At 37.9% G+C, this 19,917-nt stretch overlaps 1 protein-coding gene across 7 annotated transcripts in view; it reads right to left on the bottom strand.

Moving 5' to 3' along the window:
* Positions 1 to 19,917, bottom strand: part of LOC123759343 (uncharacterized) — a 72,804-nt gene that overhangs the window by 27,120 nt on the left and 25,767 nt on the right. For 5 of the 7 annotated variants that reach the window (XM_045744333.2, XM_069328982.1, XM_045744259.2 and 2 more), the window contains exons 5-18: positions 19,604 to 19,786; positions 16,448 to 16,632; positions 15,503 to 15,764; positions 14,937 to 15,056; positions 14,338 to 14,439; positions 13,442 to 13,648; positions 12,424 to 12,649; positions 11,149 to 11,196; positions 10,784 to 10,929; positions 9,293 to 9,409; positions 8,711 to 8,917; positions 8,041 to 8,118; positions 2,874 to 3,110; positions 2,320 to 2,522 (exon numbers count right to left, since the gene is read on the bottom strand). In XM_045744333.2, coding sequence (XP_045600289.2) covers positions 2,320 to 2,522; positions 2,874 to 3,110; positions 8,041 to 8,118; positions 8,711 to 8,917; positions 9,293 to 9,409; positions 10,784 to 10,929; positions 11,149 to 11,196; positions 12,424 to 12,649; positions 13,442 to 13,648; positions 14,338 to 14,439; positions 14,937 to 15,056; positions 15,503 to 15,764; positions 16,448 to 16,632; positions 19,604 to 19,786 — 2,321 coding nt within the window. The remainder of the gene's footprint in view (positions 1 to 2,319; positions 2,523 to 2,873; positions 3,111 to 8,040; positions 8,119 to 8,710; positions 8,918 to 9,292; positions 9,410 to 10,783; positions 10,930 to 11,148; positions 11,197 to 12,423; positions 12,650 to 13,441; positions 13,649 to 14,337; positions 14,440 to 14,936; positions 15,057 to 15,502; positions 15,765 to 16,447; positions 16,633 to 19,603; positions 19,787 to 19,917) is intronic. The other 2 variants (XM_045744278.2, XM_045744269.2) reach the window with 2 other exon arrangements.

The raw sequence follows: 19,917 nt of genomic DNA on the forward strand, positions 1-19,917 counted from the left end.
TAAGTTTCTTGGTTGTCTTATTTGCTATATTTAGCACATGGTTCATCATAGTCAATGAGGGGTCAAACTTCAATTCCAAAATGTGAACTTCATTATTGAACACACAGTTTTGCCACTCCTTTGCATACCTGTTCCAGTTGCAATATCATGCTATCTTATCATCATAATCATTGCCAGTATTTTCTCATAAATGTGACCTGCCATCACCTACCCCAGGTACATGCTGCAGAATGCTTGCAAATTAATGACCACCATAGCAGTTCGTATTTCTTCCTTTCTGTGTGCAAAGGTTAGAGTACAGTTATCAGCATAGGCCTGAGATATAGGCATGAGGTGTAGTAGATTGTTAAAATAGCCAGAAAAATGGCAGAGCACACCAACCTGCAGTTCACTGACACTGAGTGTCTTTTAGATTCTGCTTGGAGTTTGCCCTTGAAAGTAGTAATTAGCTATAGGATAGTGTTTCAGATATCTGGTGTCATTTGCTGAAAGATTATTGCCTCTCTTTTGCCAGTAATTAAATGCAGACATTGGTCTGTAGTTACTGACAACTGAACGACTCTTCTATTTGGGGACTGGAACTACATCTGTCCTCTTCCACAGGAAGGGCCAAATTCCTTGAGCTAGGTAGAGTTGGTAGAGGCATGTAAGAAGTAATAGCAGTAGGATCACCCAACTGCATAATATTCTTGGGATGACTTTATAAGAGCCCCCACTGTCTTACAAATGTCAAGTGATTTATGGAGATAGTGGATTTAAACTTGTTGAGTAACCACCTAAGACAACTTTTGACACAAGCTATGGGGGGTTGTCATTCTGGATCAGAGGCCTGCAGCTTGGCAGCAAAATGGTTTGCGAGTGTGCCATCCTTTTCCTGATTGCTGGCTGCAACTTCTTCTCTCTCACTCACTCATTCATTCTCTCTCTGTCTATCTGTCCATCTCTCCCTGTCTTTCTTTTTCTGTAGAACATTATTTCAGTTGACAGTATAGTATAATACTACTAATATTACAAATTACAAGGTACAGTATTTAAAAAAAATTACTTACAAGGATTGCCCTGAAATTGTAGATTATATTTGTATTCATTTTCAATGTCCATAATTAAGCTTATTGAAATTTATTATCGGGCGTTTTCCTGCTTCAGTTCAATTTAAACACACGTTATTGTGTAGGTTCAACCATTAGGTTAATAGTTGCTCTACCTTACCTTTGTGTTTCCATGGTAAGCATCGCTTCAAGTTTCACACTAAATATAACTAAACTGAATTTCAGTTTTACATTCCTAGTTTTAAATTTAACGTGACAAGTACAATATGCTATATTATATTTCAAATATTGCATGTCCTGATATTTTAAAGTACTAACTAATAAAGCAGGAGTATATTATAATATTTATACAGCAATACAGTATGCTCAAAATATACTGAAGTGTACTGGTAGTTATTATACCTTTTACAAGCAAAAGCAAGCACTTTACTTCAGCCAATTCCGAGGCACTTCATTTTGCTCACACTAAAGAAGCTTAAACCTGAGATGATAGAGAAAATACTTCAGCAGGCCTACCCAATAAAGTAGGCCTATCTATTCAAAAAAGTACAGTATACAGTATATATATATATGCAAGGCTGCAAGGAGAGTTAAGGATATAAAGAAGGAAAACAATCAAAGATATGAAGTCGGAAAATAGCATTTATTTCAAAGGATAATATGAAGTTGAAGAGTATGTAGCAGACCACCATGAGGAGCTGCAGGGTGAATGTGACAAGAAGATTACCATTAATCGGGAGGAAGAGGACACTTTCTCTTCTCCCGTAGCAGGGCTTCCAAGAGTGACTGAGGCCAACCGGTCTAACACCTGAGCCTATCAGTTTACTACTAGTGACATCTGGTCTACAGCCTATGGCAACCAGTTTACTATATATTTCTATATCAACTAACATTTTAGATACTACTATAACATCACAAATATGTTTTGTATTACAAATTAATTTCCACATCATATTAAGGCTTTGGCCACATCTACATAACAATGTCACTATAGTCAAAACTTGCATAATATCCCACATAAGTTACCCAATACAGTACACAAGTTTGTTACAAACAAATCTACATAATATCCAGCTACCAGCGCTTCATAATCACTCTCAAATTTTCACTTAGGACTACAGAGTTTTGGATCTCGGTTATACATTAATCCCCAGTTTAACTTTTCTCCCATGGAATAAAGACTTGAAAAGATTAAAGAAAGCATTCATATATTCTGTAAATGTCTAGACTAATTCTACGCTTCTCTTAAATAAGGTTATACACAACTCACTGTTTGTTATCGACAGGTGAGCACGCCATTTCAGTGACTTTAATATAGTTTTCCCATGGCTTCTCATAGATTGTAACATCACATTTACTGCTAGGTTTACTTAGGTCCTTTGTGCAGGTACTCGAATCCTCAACTTGGTCCTCCTTTAGACACGTTGTCCAGCTCACTAGTATTTGCAGCTTCCAGTTTACACCTGCTACTGTCTGTTCAGGATAAATAATAATAGTAAATAAAAATAATAATAGTACTGTACAACCAAAATTTATGTCAAACTTTGACCATAATAATTCCTATTGTCGAGGACAGGAAGCCCGTCCTCGATATACAGTATAGGAATTATATATCGAGGACAGGCTTCCTTGATATATAATATATAATATTTTTATATGCAGAATAACCATAGTGAAAAATGAAAGATTAACAGCATTGCACTTTCAACTTATTTGAGTCTTCATCAGAGCTGAACTGTATTAAAAAAAAAATTGCAGTATATTTAATAGACAACTATTTTTTGAGCATACAGTACCGTACAGAATAGTTTATACGTTACTAACCTGTTTTTCAGCACGTATCACAGTCTCCACAATTCTAGAATTTGGATCTTCAGAAACTGCATCCATTGACTTGACAGCAAATGATGCCAATTCACTGATTTTTGAATCGGGCAAATTAACAGCAGAAAATCCCCCTACAAGAGATCTCTTGTCTCTAAAGCTCGGAAGTTCGTCAGAATCATCTTCTTCAGTATCATGACGACGGAAGTTTGTTCGGCCCGAGGGGTGGTAGAAGCGCTTCATGGAAGAAAATATTAGTTGAGCCTAAGCTTTTATTTTAATTAAAAAAATAACATCTTCATTTTCCAGGAAATATTATTACAGTATTACAGGTTATGAATCAAAACCACCCAGCTCATATATCAAGTATGTATGCTACTGGGGACTAGCCTAGTCAATTTCTTCATTATTAAATACATAATTAATAAACTTGGATACATAAATAATAAAAGCTTGGATTTTTTATATGTATGTCTGAATATATGTATGTATATATATGCATGCTTATGTGTGTGTGTATATCTAATAGTGCATGCTTGCAGAAAGAAAATACATCTTGGGCACATATCTTGTTTAGGAAATTTAATGTACTCGACTCAAAATTTTCAAAGATATTTTCTCATTTGCTCATAAAGTATATTATTTCTCTAACCACCACTACTACTACTACTACTACTACTTACACACACTCCATTATATCAATCAATTACACCCACACTGAAAGTACTTTTTTGCATCATTATAGCTCATCTACTTTTACGATTTCCTCCCGTGGCCACTTGTGGTGGTCCTCTTTACCTGGAACAGTGTCTTTTGTTCATCTTGTTTATTACATTTTACATCTTCATGTCTGAATCATGTTTTATCTGCCGCTTCAACCGTTTGGCACTTGAAGATTCAGTTCTCATGCACTATCCTCGAATCTCAAGACTTTTAATATCTAGTATCAGTCTTGCAGCCTTTATTTGGAGAGTGAAGATTTAATGTACTATTGTACAAGGTAAGGGTTCTTTACTGGCACTGTATAATCCAACACTGGTCTGACATGAGCTGTGTATAATGATTTGAAGGAATCGTCATTCATGTTTCTAAAGATCCAATAGTTTTGCAGGTGACGTCGTTCTATTTATATAAGAGTTCTTGCGAGAGGTTTGGTCTGATGTCTAGCTTTGGGTGTTGTTAATCCCTCCTTCTCCCCAAGGTCTCTAACTACAGTACTTTCCTCTAAAGTCTCTTCAGATCCGCAATTCCGGTCAACTTCTGCTCCATCATTTGCTGGTGGTGACATTCCAATGTAGCCATTCATGTGACTTTTGTTCTAGCTTATTTAATTTCTGATGTATTTTATAGTCATTTTGTCCATATTGCCTTCATCATCTTAGCATAAACTGTAAATTGTAAAGCAATTACCTTTCTAAGGGACCTGGACTCAATGTTAGAGCACTCATCACCCTTCTTCATTTATTAGGTACAGGCAGTTTCCCAATTACAAATGAGTTATGTCCTGAGACTGTGTTTGCAAAGCATTTGTTCGGAATGCGGAACAAGATTTTCCATAGGAGAAATGCACTAAGTTGGAGATGCGTTCCCAGGCCACCAAAGATCCTCACAAAACCAATGTTTTGGGACATATAATATAAAAAAAACACAACATTATTTACCTTGAATAATGGAGTTATTAAGTTTGTCAAAGTTAGCCGTTTTTGAAGAGTGAAGTGATATAATTACATGAATAAATAGATGCAAAAACATGTGCACTATATTGGTTGCCCGTCATTTTGTAATTGACCCTCACAAACGCCTCCCCTACCCTCCTCCTATCACCAGCCCCGCCCCCACCAACATAGTAAACATGATTAATTCATGAGAGTGTGGGTTATTGAGGATTTGATGCCACTGGGTATGGGAAGTGTATCACATGCATCCAGCCACCCACCCACACAAACCTACACCCACATGCACCCCCCTCCCCCCGTGACTGCCACAAAGATGTTCAAGCTGCCGCGAAATTCAAAGGGACGCTCCAGCGAGTTTGTACAATGATTTTATGCATGATGGGAATGCATGGGGACCTGGGAGAATGTTTGTAAGATAAATGTTAATAAAGTGGGAACTCCCTGTACACTGTATGTGAATATACAACACAATATGTATAAAGTACATGTACTGTATGCCATTGATAGGTTTAGTTTATACAAGTACAGTTTTGTAGTTATTTCTAACACCATGAAGAAAAGGGATGTTGTTCTTGGTTACATTGTTTTGTTCAGTCAAGGCAAGTGTGAGAAAGCTGACGAAGACATTATACAGTAAGCCAGTAACTTTTCCATGCTGTCAATATAGTTAGCCTAAAGGTTGTAACTTTATCATTTTTTTGCACTTGTGCACTTTTCCTACAGTCTTGCATCATCAACCCCTAATGTTCTGTTTATTCTCCTGTACTCCAACACACCCTAATAAATGAACTAGAAATGTTGCTTTTAGAAACAAAAGAAAATTAACAGACACCATGAGAGAATAACATGTGAATAACATGAATGAATTTAAAATACACACAGCACACCAAGCTCAATGTGGGGGAGCCCTCCTCCATATCTGAGGGGGGCCCACACAACTGCTGTCCTAGCCAATTCCACATGGTAAAATATAAGAGTGCAAGGTTACAGTTACAACAATCAGGTGGCTAAAACTTTTAACTGGTGGAGAATGCGAGGCATCTAAGGCAAATGAAAGCAAAGGCTGCAGAATGCCCGAGTAAGGCACTGCCTGAACATCCAAAGAAACAAAAATAGTGCCCGATAACAAAGAATAGTCTAGAAACAAGGAAAGCAAAGACCTTAGAAATCCATCTGGAGCACTGTAGTGTGTAGAACTGAAAAAATGCAACCCTCAAGGGGCCCATGGACCCATGGAGACAGGCAGGCCAGAGTCCCAGGGAAGCACCTAAAGAAGCTTGAGACATACTTATAAGGTAATCCCTAAAGAAAGAAGTGGGGAGAGGCAAAAGTGGCCCCCTGTAAGGATTCAAAGCCATGGACAACCTATACGAGGGGAAAAACAGAACACCTCAAAACCAGCAAATGCTCCAATGTGACAGAAGTGGTGAGTGGAAGAGAAGGGCGACTAGGGGTCAGGGAAGGTACAGGAACCAAAAGAGGAGGCACCAAGTGGCCCAGAAGGCAGTGTGGATGAGCCAAATACCATGTGATCCTTTCCTCTATGCCAGTGCAGAGTTACCTCTCGATACTCTAAGATTTTTGTGATTTTCCCTTCAATATTTAATTATAGGGAAGCATAAAAAAAGTCTGCTAGTAAGAATATTCTAGTTAGACAAAGAGAGGAGGAGGAAGAAGCATTTTAACATGGCTGAAAGGTAAAATTGGTGTAGAAAACGTGATTAAGGTTGGGGGCTGAGGAAGAGGTGATGGTACTAACTGTTTTGGGAGATGGGGTAATAAATAAATAAAAGGAATGATTATAGAGTTCAATGTCATGAGTTTGTTCAATTGAAAATGAAAAGAATTTGCTTCTCCAAAAGAACTGGAAACGGAAATGCTCCATGCCTCAAATTTCAATGAGTGAGAAGAGGCAGTTTACAAGAATAAATCTCATATACAAAATTAAGCTTCAATTCATTTTTGTTATTTTTATATTTGAAAACATCTTGTTTATATAGATGTTAAGAGACATAAATAGATGTTATATAGAGACATATAAGGAAGCAGAAAGGCACCCATTTCTCTCTCTCCTGTTTGATTTTGGTTGTGTCAAAATTCAATTATGTTTGTCAGGTACAATTTTCCTTCCTCAAATACGTGCTGCTTTTCAATTATGAATTCTGTTTTCTCCAGATCTTCCTCTATTTTATGCTTGATATTTTCTCCAGAACCCTGCACTGTGTTACTGCCATGGATGCTTGGCAAGAGGTTTATCACAAGTTATTTTATCCCAGATAAAACTTCACCGATGTTAATTCCCCTTACACTGTCCTGTTTCTCTTCTCACACCTTCTGTGATGTTCCTGCACAGTGACGTCTTCTCATCTAGCCACTCTACTCTGGTTTTATCCTCTTGCCTATCTACTTTCTTGAAAATTGTATCACATCTACATTCCTCCATATTTCTAAAAGTTTTCCTGTATTTAAAGTAGTTTTATATGCTTTGCACTAACTTGCATAGTATTCCCACCACTTTCTTTAGCAACCAAGAAGAAATTTTATCTTGACTCAATGCCTTTGGTATTTCGCGACTACCTCCTCTGACTCTGCAGTATCACGTACAGTGCCATATACACCCACTTTCCTTTCGTGTCTAATATTTAGGTATATGCTTACCTAGTTGTGCCAACAGAATGCATGATTAATTCATACTCCCAACATTCCAATACTCTGCTATACTTTTTCAATTTCAACTATTAGAAACCTTAGTGGTCCAGGTCCCGAACCTTCTGGGACACTGCATGCCAGTTTTCTGAATCCTGACTCGTCCTCTCTCACTACAACCCTTTGTATCCTATTGGTCAGGTACTCTCTAATCTAGCCCATTATCTTCCCAGTTACCCCCAGCCTGCTTCTTCAACTTGTAAATCAACTTTTTGGTGGGAGGATAGTAGATAGTATCAAATGCATTTTTTAGTACTCTTAGGGAAGATTCAACCACCCACTTTTCTCATTTTTTGTGGGAATCTTGAACACCTTGTCATACAATTGATTTAACTCAATTCTTTAAGGTAATTTTGTACCTCCTTAGTTATTCCTATATCTTCAATCATGGTTTCCAACCCGTCTATTATCACCTGCGTCAGCCCTCAAATCTAGCTCAACCTTAAAGATCACCTGAAATTTTCTGTCACGTTCTTCAGAAACCTCTCAGTCTCTTTCTTGAGACTGGAAGGTCTATTTCTCATTACTGTATTAATAACGTGAGCCATTTTTTTATTTTCTTCTTATATATGGCTGTGTACTAGTACTATACTGTATATTTATGTGTGTGTGTGTGTGTATTAATATTTTATTTATACATGAAATTATTATTATTATTATTATTATTATTATTATTATTATTATTATTATTCAGAAGATAATGAAAATGTTCATATACTGTACTGCAATTGCCACCTAAGTCTTGGTTTAGAACTAAACATGTTAGGCCAAGGCCAGCTGTTAACCTGATTTATTTCCATAGAATCGTCTTCGTTCGACTCGCGGCTGCTGCTGGCTGTCCTTCTGGATGGGTCGTAGAAACGCTTTAGGGAGGAAAAGGTACAATTGCCATTAGCGATGCCTCTTCCATGGCAATGGATCAAGTTTTCAGGTATACAGAGGTATGAGGGTTGCCATATGAAAGTACTGAAGACTGAGGTTGCAATTACACAGTGGAGAAGTATGAAAGCTACCAGTAAAAAAGTGAATTAGATAATACTTGCAAACTCTGTATAGCCATAGTCCTGCCAAGATTGTTTTTTTAAAAATTGACACCAATATAAAGAGTAGTGGAAATATAAGTATGAAGCTAAATGCAAATTAATTATAAGTACAGAAGGAAATATCCACAAAAGATCAAGCAAAAGGGATAAATTTTAAAAGCAGTGACTTTTTCATTGCCATCATCAACATGCTAATAACCAATTGCCACATTCAACTCCAAAGCTATTTCCAACACCCTCCTGACATAACAAAATGTGGGCCACAGAGGCCAGTCTGGCATTTAGTGAGAAACATTTTGCTATGGAAGACATCAGAAACAAATAACATGCTATTATATACATCTAATTTTACTTTTAGTACAGTACGGTAACGAGCAATAGAGCCAAGTATAACGTCTGGAGAGAAACGCACCTCATTGCTCTCGTCGCTCTCTTCGCTGCCTCTGATCAAGAACTGACTCTGGAACACTGGCCTGGCATGAGCAGTTGGATGCACATTGGGATACAAAATTTCAACAGAATCATCTGCTTGCACGAAATCATTCTTCTCTGCACATCGGAGATCAGTCACAACTTGCCTCTTCAGCCAGGGCTGTGTCAGAACATTTGCTTCACAAACCTGTAAGTTGATGATAAAAAAAAGTTTCAAAAGATAGAGATAAATAGTGCCAGACACTTGAGCACCTAAGTAATTCAGGTAAGGTTGATGGCTATCAGTAATGTACAACATGGAAAATAATGCTAAACTCACATTAGTTTCAAGAGTTAAGGCAAATACAAATATTCTAAATATGATATTTTGCTACAAAATTATACACAATCTCTGGCCACAAATATATACTGTACATGCATGTATGCAGCTAATATACAGTAGTAATAAATACTTAAATGAACTTTCCAATGAAGATTAAACAACTGTACATTCCTTTAACCTTAACCTATGCCAAAACAAAATGAAACTTGGTTTCTACAAAAATGCATAAGATCAGCATACCACATGTTCTTCGCCAATGTCTGGCTGACAGCGAGTCTTGTCGATGCGTCGCTTGTACTTGGGGCAAACTGTATGCACCAACTCAGCAACTAAGTGGTACTTAATTCCTCCAGCAATCTGGAGAGAGAACAGATTTACATCTATAGAAAACAGCCATGTGTCAACCATTAAACTGTCTCCCAAAATAGCTATGTAACTACCATTAATTTGTCCTCCAAAATAGCCATGTGTCAACCATTAAATTGCCCTACAGATGTATATATCAATCTAGGGAGCTGAACCTTGATATATAAATGTACATATCAATGCAGGGTGGATGATACAGGTTCTCTCCTAAGCCAGCTACATTTACACACCTGCAAACACTTTCTCAACACAGTATTCAATATTCATTCACCAATATAAGTGATAAAATGATTAGTGATTAAGTTCATGGGGAGCAATAATTTTTTGTACTCAAAAGAAAATAATGATAAAATAACAAACCAATATATGGGAATACAAAGGGAAGAATTAGTTAGTTTGTACCGTATTTAGTTACTAATATACATTAAATTCCTTGGGAATATGCTATGGGTTGTGTTTATGCTGTGTTTCTATGACCTGAGAACACTTACGGCCTGGTATGGAACTACTTGGATCAATTTTACATTACTGTAAACCAGTACAATGATACACGCAAACATTTTATTTTTATTTTACCATTTGAAAAATATTTGTAACAGACCCTTAATTGTACATATAGAAAGAGCACTGTTTATTCTTATTAAAGCTTTAATAAAAAGTAGAAGAGAAAAATGATCCATTTCGTAATTTTAGTTATTGGTTGCAGAGCATTGACACTTATTGCCTGGTACCGAGTTACAGTACAATATTTTATATTAAACAATGACATTTATATTTTTTATGCACAGGAAAAAGCATAATTTTTTTTATACACACAGAAAGAGCAGGGCATGTTCTTACTAGAAATGTAATTAGAAAAAAAATAAAAAATAATAAATCATATTTTACCTGCTACCTAACCCAAGAACAAAATGTTCCAGAGGGAGGTGCCGCATAGGGTAAACTTGCCTTCATATCTCAATACTATTATTACTGGTACATAGCTCATGGTATACTTCTGAACCTGTTTTTTTTTCTGTAGGCTAACACTCAACACTTCCTAACTATATTTTTTGCTCCAATACGGTGTTACTTTATTGTAAAGATCAAAGACCCGACCTACAAGTACTTGAATATATTATGACATCTCTCTCTCTTGTCCATTCCAGAGAGAACATTCTGAAGAATTTTAGGCCAAGCTAAAATAGAACTCATTGTCAAATACACAATGGGGAAAAAACTGCTATTTTCTATATTTTGAAGGCATAAGCTATCAGAAAATAACAATTAGAGCCCAAGAAAAAAATTGTTACAGTGTTATCATTTGAGAATTTTTTAAGAATACTCTATGCAACAGCAAAATCACACAATGTATACAGTATATACCTGTTTGCGAGCTTGGAGGAGTTTGTGGAAGATGAACAAATTGTCTTCATCAGATCTTGAATCATACTCGTCAGCAATCAGGTGACCTAACTTAACAAGGCTTTTGTCACTGACATCAGCATTTGTCCATGCTCCTCCATGAGCACCTGTCAATTGTAAATATCACTTTAAGGATACAATGGACCTCAGGTTATGTTATAAGCCTTTTAGATTAAAGTTAAAATATATTAAACTTGCTTACTTGCCAAAATTATATGCAACTGTTTAAGGAAATTTTCCCAGTGAGAGCAAAGTGTCTTGGTTGAAAACCGGAACCTGTATGCTAAAGGCAGCTTCATATATATAAACAAATTATTACAGCTTACCAGATCCAGTTGGTGGTTGTGTGAAGGCACTTGATGGTTTAAGCGTTCCTGAAATTATCATTAACATCGTCATAATCAACATTACCCCATTCCCACCTTTATGGGATGGGGAAAGAGGCACTTGCCAGGTGAAGATATGAGAGTAGAGAGGAAGGAGGAGGCTGAAGTTATTTAAAACAAAGCTGTCATGCCTTGCATAACATGTCTAACATTCACTTCTCTTATACCACACCCATCTAGCCTTGCACATGCCTTGTGTCATTAGTTTCGACCCAATACCTGCTTTCTCACACACTATGTATGTCTGCCCACCTTTTTTGTCCTTCCTCCCCTTATCCATATTATTACCCAATTATTCACTTTCATATGGTGAAAAGATATCAGCCCAGAGAAAAAAATAATTATACAATATCGCTTCACAGAGAAACACACCCCCTCCACACACTAGTCTGTTGTTTCAAAGCGTTATATGACAAAGAGTACTGGGAAGACGGGACACCATGAGCGTAGCTCTTATCCTGTAACTACACTTGGGTAATTACAAAGGTAATTACTAACAAATCATCCACATCCCTATCCCCACAACTACTGGTAACAAGTTGTTAAATTACAGTACAAACACAATCACTCCCTCCTCACTAACTGCCACTACACAAATCCTTGTCCCCAACAATATCAAATAAATTTTTCACATTCAAGCCCCGCTTTCTCCCATACCATATCCATTCATCAAATTCCCTGCCTCCCTCTTCCTTTCCTAACCTTAAGTACATACTTGTTAATCATAAACCATTTGTTAAATATGACCAAACCATAGCAATACTCTCTCTTCTCAATCTTATAACTTACTGACCTTTGTACTCTTTCCTTAAACATTTTATTCCTTACTCTATCCTCCTAATACCACATATACATCTCAGATTTTCCATTTATACTGTTTTATCTCTAGAGTTTCCCTACTTGTACAACACCCAACAGACAAAAATAGAATAAATATTGTTACTGTATGCATGAATTTTGAAGAAAATTTTTACGGAAGATGTATTTGAAGTCAATTTATGAAAGCAATTTCTAATACCAATATTAAATAAGTACATTAAATGAAGCCTTGAGGTACAATGTTAAAAGAGATACGAGTTGGCTAGTACATGACTCCTCTATCTGAATACACAAGACCGTGCAACTTCAACAGACAGTGATGAATACCTTTCCACATTCATTAACACAACCTTCCATCTTGCTCACACATTCACACTATAAAGAGTAAATACACACCTTGAATCTTTCTGGTGAAGTAGTCGCTAATTTCATCACAATAGAGTTTGACGAGTTGCCTGTTACCACCAGGTCCTTGAGGGATATGGATCTCAGCTTGGCAAACTTCCCTCTCTTCACCATGGTCAAGTGGGCAGCGGCCTGGATCAGCAACTGGCAGATATTTCTTGCAGCGAGTCTCAGCCAATTCAATTTCCAAGTGATAATTCACACCACCTGATACAGCCTTGGAAAATATTAAATAGAAGAATTAATATGAAGATGTCTTAAAGTTATAAACTTATATAAAGAATAATCCATAAGGAAATCCACATACCTAGCAAAATATACAGCATCTCCTGTTACATGTGATTGAAATCATTTTACTCTAACTGCACCTATATGCCTAGAGTTTACTTTTTCAATAGCCTTTATCAGCATTTTACAATTTGGTGCCAATGCTGGCGCCAAGGAAATATCATTAACCCTTTAACGGGTTAATAATCGCTTCCGGGTGAGAGATTATTCCTGGGTAACATTCCAAGGTGTTCTTGCACCCGGGAATCTTACCCACGATTTTTTGTAAATGGCATCTGTTTACTAGAGCCCTGAGGAAGCTATTGTGAACCCTGTGTAGCCGCGGGACTTTTAAATCAGTGCGGTACTTTAAAATATATACATACAATGTGTGCCATTCTGCCACTTATACCAAAATCGTATACTGTATATATAAATTTGCGCAGTTTAAGAGTTAATGAGGGGCAAGTTAACTCCCAGTAAGCTAAGTAACTTATAGGCACAGAAGGAACTAACTTTATTTGGAAAATAAAAAAAAATAGTGCATGTAATCAATGACAAATATTCTCATCTAACATCATATAACTGAACAAAATAGTTCAGGTAAAACAGTTCAGGTAATAGTTTAATACAGGTAATATTAAACTCCATATTTAACAGAGGTTAAGTCATCTTTCATCAGTCAATGAGGTATCTGCTAACAGTCCAGTAAGTTAAGATCCTGTAACTTTATAGAACTCACCTGCTGGTAAGAACTAATGACCCGTGTCAAGGCGTACAAATCATCTTCGTCTCCTCGGAGGTTATACTGTTCAGTAACAAAAGCAGCAACTTCCTGCACAGTGGAGTCATTTTTGGGGATAGTTTGGAAGCCGGCATTCTTGTCTTGTGCAGCATCCAGGAAGGGATGGTCCGTGAAGTCAAAAGAATCAAGGGTTGGCATGAGTCTCTGAAACACAAAAATACAAAAGTGTAACTATACACGTCAAGCTATAATACAAGAAAAGTGCACGACAGTGAGGCAAGGTAATTATCAGGAAGGTGTGCTAAGCCAGTATGACCATAGACCACAACCAGTACCAAGTAGATGGACAAGTAAATGCATGAGAGAAAACACTTATAAAAGAGTAATAAAGAACCTTATAAACACTGTAAACAAATTATCACAGATGTTTTAGAACAAAGTCAATGGTGATAATATGAATTTAATAAGATTCAGTATGAATTTTATACCCAAAAAGTTGAAAAAAAAAAAAAATACAAATGTCTGCCTATACCTAAGTGAAGTAAAGTCAACAAGTAGCACAGGTTGTTGAAGGTAAAGAGGGAGGAAATGTTTGACAAGAGCACACAAGTCTTGTAATATCAACAGAGAGGTGTACCATAGTTACATTAATTAATATAACCACTACAAAGATTACTTACTGAAATATGAAACAAAAATATGAATGTCATCAAGAAGCATCAGAACCCATACACATTGGCATTAAAATAAACTAAAAAACAAATAAAGTTAGATGATATATGTGGAGAAGAATGCTTGCAATACTGAGACAAGTACAAACATTTTCCGAGTATCACTTAAAATATAGGGAACGATGGGGAGGAGGAGGAATCGTTAGAAATTACTATCCATACCTGTTCTAAGTAATCATCGAGGTCGTCACAGGTGAAGGACACAATCTTGCGGTAATCAGATGTCTGAAGCCACGCCTGTTCATGGACCTCAGCCTTACACACCTACCAAAAACTTTTTTGTTAGAATTCAAAAATAATATTTTTAATCTTAGTCTAAATCTAACAATTATACATTTTTCCCAAAAAAGAAACTATGTTTCTCTGGTGACACTTAAGTTTGGAACAAAGAAAATAATCATATTCTTGTATTAGTGAAAAAAGGATTAGTTTACATGCTTAGAAAGCTAATCATTTGTAAAGATTTTGACAATATTCTGGATTCTTAATCATAGTAAGATTTAGAAAGAATGTGACTACTGTTGTCAAAGCATTAAAAGAAAATATACCATACAGAAGACATCTGCTGCAGGTAAATGATCTTGTATAACAATTTAAGACTTCAACTGCTAAAAGAAAGAACTTGAAAAGGAAAAAAATATCGCCAGCAGATTCATGGATACAAAAACAGCACACAGTAAGGAGAATTAAATCTCATCCAATCAAGTTCTGGCTCTGGACTACATGCTAATCGGGGAGGGAAGCAAGCTTACAGATCTCACCTCATGGTCCTCGGTAGGGTGGAACAAGCAGTGTTCTCCGTTGCCAAGTGCCGGGTCAAACTTGTGACAGTTGGTCTCTGCCAACTCCACCACCAGGGTGTACTTCTTCCCCGACACCACCTACATCAACACTCACATTAGACAACATAATCCATATTATACACTCACATAATTATTTACGTTTAATCTTGTATCGACTGATTTTATATAGTCACAGAATAATCATATGCAATACAATGAGCTTATTAATACTGTATATACAGTGCATCCTCCCAAATCTGAGCATCCTTATTATGGATCCCTTTAAACACAAACCAAATCTGCCCACTGGATTTCCCCCTCTGGAATTTGGATTACTAAAAACAAAATCTGGATTCCAGTGGGGGGCACAGTGATATACAGATCTTAGTTCATCACTTAAAACAGTTTCATCAAATTGTATTTTTTTCTTATTTTCCAAAGCATGTTTTTTAATTGTAAATATTCAAAATAATATATTGTATTTGTATTTTAGAAATTTTTGTTATTGAGGTTGTACTGTACTATAAATGGCCCAAAATTCTAACCTGTGAGGATGCTTCAAGAACCTTAACCAACTTGTAATATTCAGAATCATCTTCCCGTCTGTTATATTCATCCACAACCATCTTGACAACTTCCAATGTCTGAGCGTCAATCTCCAGAGGTCTATGGCCTCCCAACAGTGAGGGGCGGGATGCAGATGCAGGTGTTGACCCATGAGGTATGGAGCCGAGGCCAGTTCCAAGGGCAATCGGAACAATAAATTCATCTTGGCTTGAGGCTGGATAATCATCCTTGTCATAGCATCTGCAAAAACAATAAAACAGAATATAGAAATTGTCTAATATAATCACAAATTTTAAATATTTCTAATTGACTATTTTATAATAAAATAACTGTCCAAGATTTGCACAGTGAGAAAAAGCTTTCAAACACACTAAAAAGGAGATACAATAGAAGACGCAGAATAGAATCCCGGACGCAGGTTCGAATCCTCGTCACGGCCCTTGTGGATTTGTACAATAGAAGACATGAGCATGTTGGCATCACTTGGCTGGCTCTTATACTTGAAGCAACCATACTTCTTATTTGCAGATACTGTATGTTCTTCTCATGCAATTACTATTGATGACTAGCTAGTAAACTACATTTGTACAAGTATAATGCAAAAATAAAAATGATAAAATCAAAATACAGTACATTAATGTGTGTTAAATTTGAATGTTATTTCAACTTATTATTGGGTCCGGATATATTGTTTCAAGACCCCAATACTGTTGCAATGCAATGCGGAGACATTAATTTTACCAAGATGAGCACTATCCGAGCCCTTGAAGGTGAGAAACGGGGTGGTGAAGGCTTATGATGACAACATGTGATTCCTCTGTAACAAAACCCAAGGGCATGTGACAGCTGAATTCACTCATCCATTAAATATCAATTACAATACAAAACACAAAGCAAAATCTGCAACAGTACAAAGAACCTACTGTGCTGCAACAAGATCTCGGGCAGGTATCCAAGGCTGGTCAACTACGTGCAAGTCACAGATTTTGGTTTCCTCGTTGCTATCCAGCCGACAGAAAGTTCGGTTGACATCAACACCCGTTAAAGTCTTTTTGCAGTCTGTCTCTGCCAGCTCAACAGTGAGGTAGTACTTGAGGCCAGCAACCACCTACAATAACATAAGATAATAAACTTTTCGGAACATTTCTGCATATATCTATAATTTGATTAAAAGAAAAAATTAATATATGTACAGGTACCAGTAAAAGCTTGATTTTTCATAGTTAACACAATGCAAGTTTGGAGACAATGTTTATATCACGCAACATGCAATTTTGCTGCACTGCATTATCCCGCTCCGCTCTCTTATGTCTCAAAAATGTCTTCCAGCATGCACAACCTCTCATTCTCTGACCGTACAATTCAAAGTACAGTAATTATCTTGTTTTGTGTATTTTTTGGACTTCATTCTTATACAAGTCAATATGAATCAAGCCTCTGACTGCCTTTAATGTTTTAAGAGAATGAAGGATAACCCAGCATTCAATGTAATGAAACTCCTTTTTCTGGTTGAGCCCAGTTGGCTTCCTGTAGCTAAATCAACGAGATTGTTGCATTCTACAAGTTACATATCTTGTAGGCGCCCGATGGCCGAGTGAATAGCGCTCGAGATTCGTAGTCCTAAGGTTCCGGGTTCGATCCCCAGCGGAGGTGGAAAGAAATGGGTAGGGTTTCATTCACCCTGATGCTCCTGTTCACCTAGCAGTAAGTAGGAACCTGGGAGTTAGACAGCTGCTACGGGCTGCTTCCTGGGTGTGTGTAACAAAAAGGAGGCCTGGTCGAGGACCGGGCCACGGGGACGCTAAGCCCTGAAATTATCTCAAGATAACCTCAAGATACATCAGCTGCATTATTTCTGTTTGGCCTATCGGGGACTAGAGCCAGAACCTGCACCTCCTCCCCTTCACATAAGGCACAGTAAACAAATGACATTCTGCCATTTCATTTGGAAAGCACCCAGAAAGTCAGCAAATCTTTACAAACAACTGCTGGGTTCACAAGATTCGATACTGAGAAACTGCCAAATGATTCAAAATAAGCAAAACACAAAAACTAACTAGAATCTGACAGTACCACAACAAACTGATTAACATGGAAGGGAGGGAGACAGGGAGCCCCACAGGCCTCTACCAGGAAGACATGTTTCATTACAATCGATGCTATTTTTCTGGGAAAGCCCCATAGTGGCTCCCCGTTGCCAAATAACTACAAAGGAAAAATGAAGGGACTTCCCAGAGAGGAGAAAAGGCAGCAGGCACCAAGTCAAAGTAAAGACTAACAGCCAGGAAACATGGCCCCATGGCAACACAGGATCAAAGAGGGCCAGGGACATTGACTAAATACCTGGCTGCCATGACTGTTAGCTTGCCAAAAACCCCAAGCCCAAATATTCACCCAAAACATATTAGAAAAGACCGCCACGAGAGCTCCTCGGTGGTGAATTGCCCAAACCATGGGGAGTCTCTTTGGTCTTATTCCCTGTAGTGCTGGATGCTGCAGGTGGCTTGAGTTCTAAGTTCTCAGGGTTTGGCTATCTCTGCAGTCCACTTGTGGTGTGTTTCCAACATTCTCATGGATGGTTTATCTTGATTCCATCCCATCTCCATGGAATGGACCATCAACGATGTGTCCTTCCAGTGGCTCTGCAAGATGTTCAGCTGCCCCAAGATGGATCTTTTCACGTTGGCATGGAACCGACGCCTTTCTTCCTACATGTCTACATTTCCTGATTGCGGGCTCTCATGGTGGATGCTTTTCGGCTGTATTGGTCAAGGTGGGGGTGCATTTACATTTTTCTCCTGGTTCAGTTGTTGCTCCAGGTTATTTCCAAACTGGAGTCATTTTCAGGGAGGGGTGATCCTTCTGGTTCCTTTGTGGCTGGCTCAGCCTTGGTTTCCGGCTCTTCTCTAGCCTGGGGTCCGAACCCTGCATTTTTCGTGGCTCTGCCTTTTTCAGAGGACCGGTCCAGCAAGGTACCTTGCTGGTTTGACCTTCTCCACATCTCTTCACATTTGGACTTTGACACAGGTGGCCTGTGTGTTGCCGAGTTATTGATTTCCCACCTGTGTTTGTCTTCCAGGTGGCAATATGAAATACTGTACCTTGGCACTCGTTTCACTTTTTTCTGTCTCCAATGTCTTTCAGTTTTGGTTCATGTGGTTTTATCTTTTCTTTTGTGGTCGTTTCTTGATCGGTATCTCGTACTTAATTCTATCTCCTTTTATCATGCAGTGTTGGTGGAGCTGCTACTGTTGTCTTTTAATGTCGATTCTTTTACGGCTTCATCCCACAAGTTCTTTCGGGGTGCTTTTTCCCCTCCGGCCTGCTCATGATTCTCCTGAGCTCTCTAGGTCTCTGAACATGATCCCTGATTGTCTCTCCTCCCCTAGGTTCATGTCTGCCCATTTGGTCTGGGATACCTTTTCTAATGTGATGTTTTTACTGGCTCTTGCCCTTGGGTTGGTAAGGGTCATACTCCTCTCTCGAACTCTTCACCGACTCTCTGGATGTTTCCCATTGAAATAACAATGTCATTTGCTCTCTGTCTCATGTGAAGAGGGAGAGCCAGGTTCTGGCTCTGGTCCGTGATAGACCAAACAGAACTCGTGCAACTGACATGACTCATATAATGGTGCAATCTCAATGAGAGAGCTACAGGGAGCTACCATGGGGCTCTCCCAGAAAGAGAAATTCTTGAATGTTCTGTATCTGGAAAGTATTTCTAGCTTTCACTTATAACCTTAAGTTCAATTTGTATAATGTTTATAAAAATGCATCATGTCACCAATTGAGCACTTGCCATATTTTACCTATGAAAATTATCAAAATATGCCTAAAGGTATTTGCATTTGCCAAGTGACACATTTAGAAAATTTGCACACTGCCTAAATATATAACATTTATATGAATTACTGAAATTAATGCGAGTTCTTGAAGGTCAAAATTATATTTAAAGTAATTAGCACAACAAAATTAATAAAAGTTAACGATTGTTAAAATATATAAAATACAATTTATATTGGCATCACAAGCATTCTTAAAGTACAGTAGAGGCAAAAAATCTGTCAAATAATATTTACCTGAGTTTGGGCCTTGATGAGACGCAGAACAAGGTGGAGATCCTCATCGTCGGCAGTCCTGTCATACTCCTTAAGAGCGAAGTCTGCAATTTCTAGGATGGTGGGATCATTAAGCGGGGCTGGTTGTGGACACCCCAGGCACGGTGCTTGCACAGGAACGACCAACTCCTCATCTACACTCCGCTAAAATGCACAAAAGCTCTTTGGTACAATACAGTCAACCTTTAAGTGGAGCGGACACTAGGGCCTACTGAGTGACATGTGTAGAACACCGATGCAGCCCAAACTCATGAACTGACTGATTGATACATAAT

This window comes from Procambarus clarkii, chromosome 22 (assembly GCF_040958095.1).
Source record: "Procambarus clarkii isolate CNS0578487 chromosome 22, FALCON_Pclarkii_2.0, whole genome shotgun sequence".
Taxonomy (NCBI): Eukaryota; Metazoa; Arthropoda; class Malacostraca; order Decapoda; family Cambaridae; genus Procambarus; species Procambarus clarkii.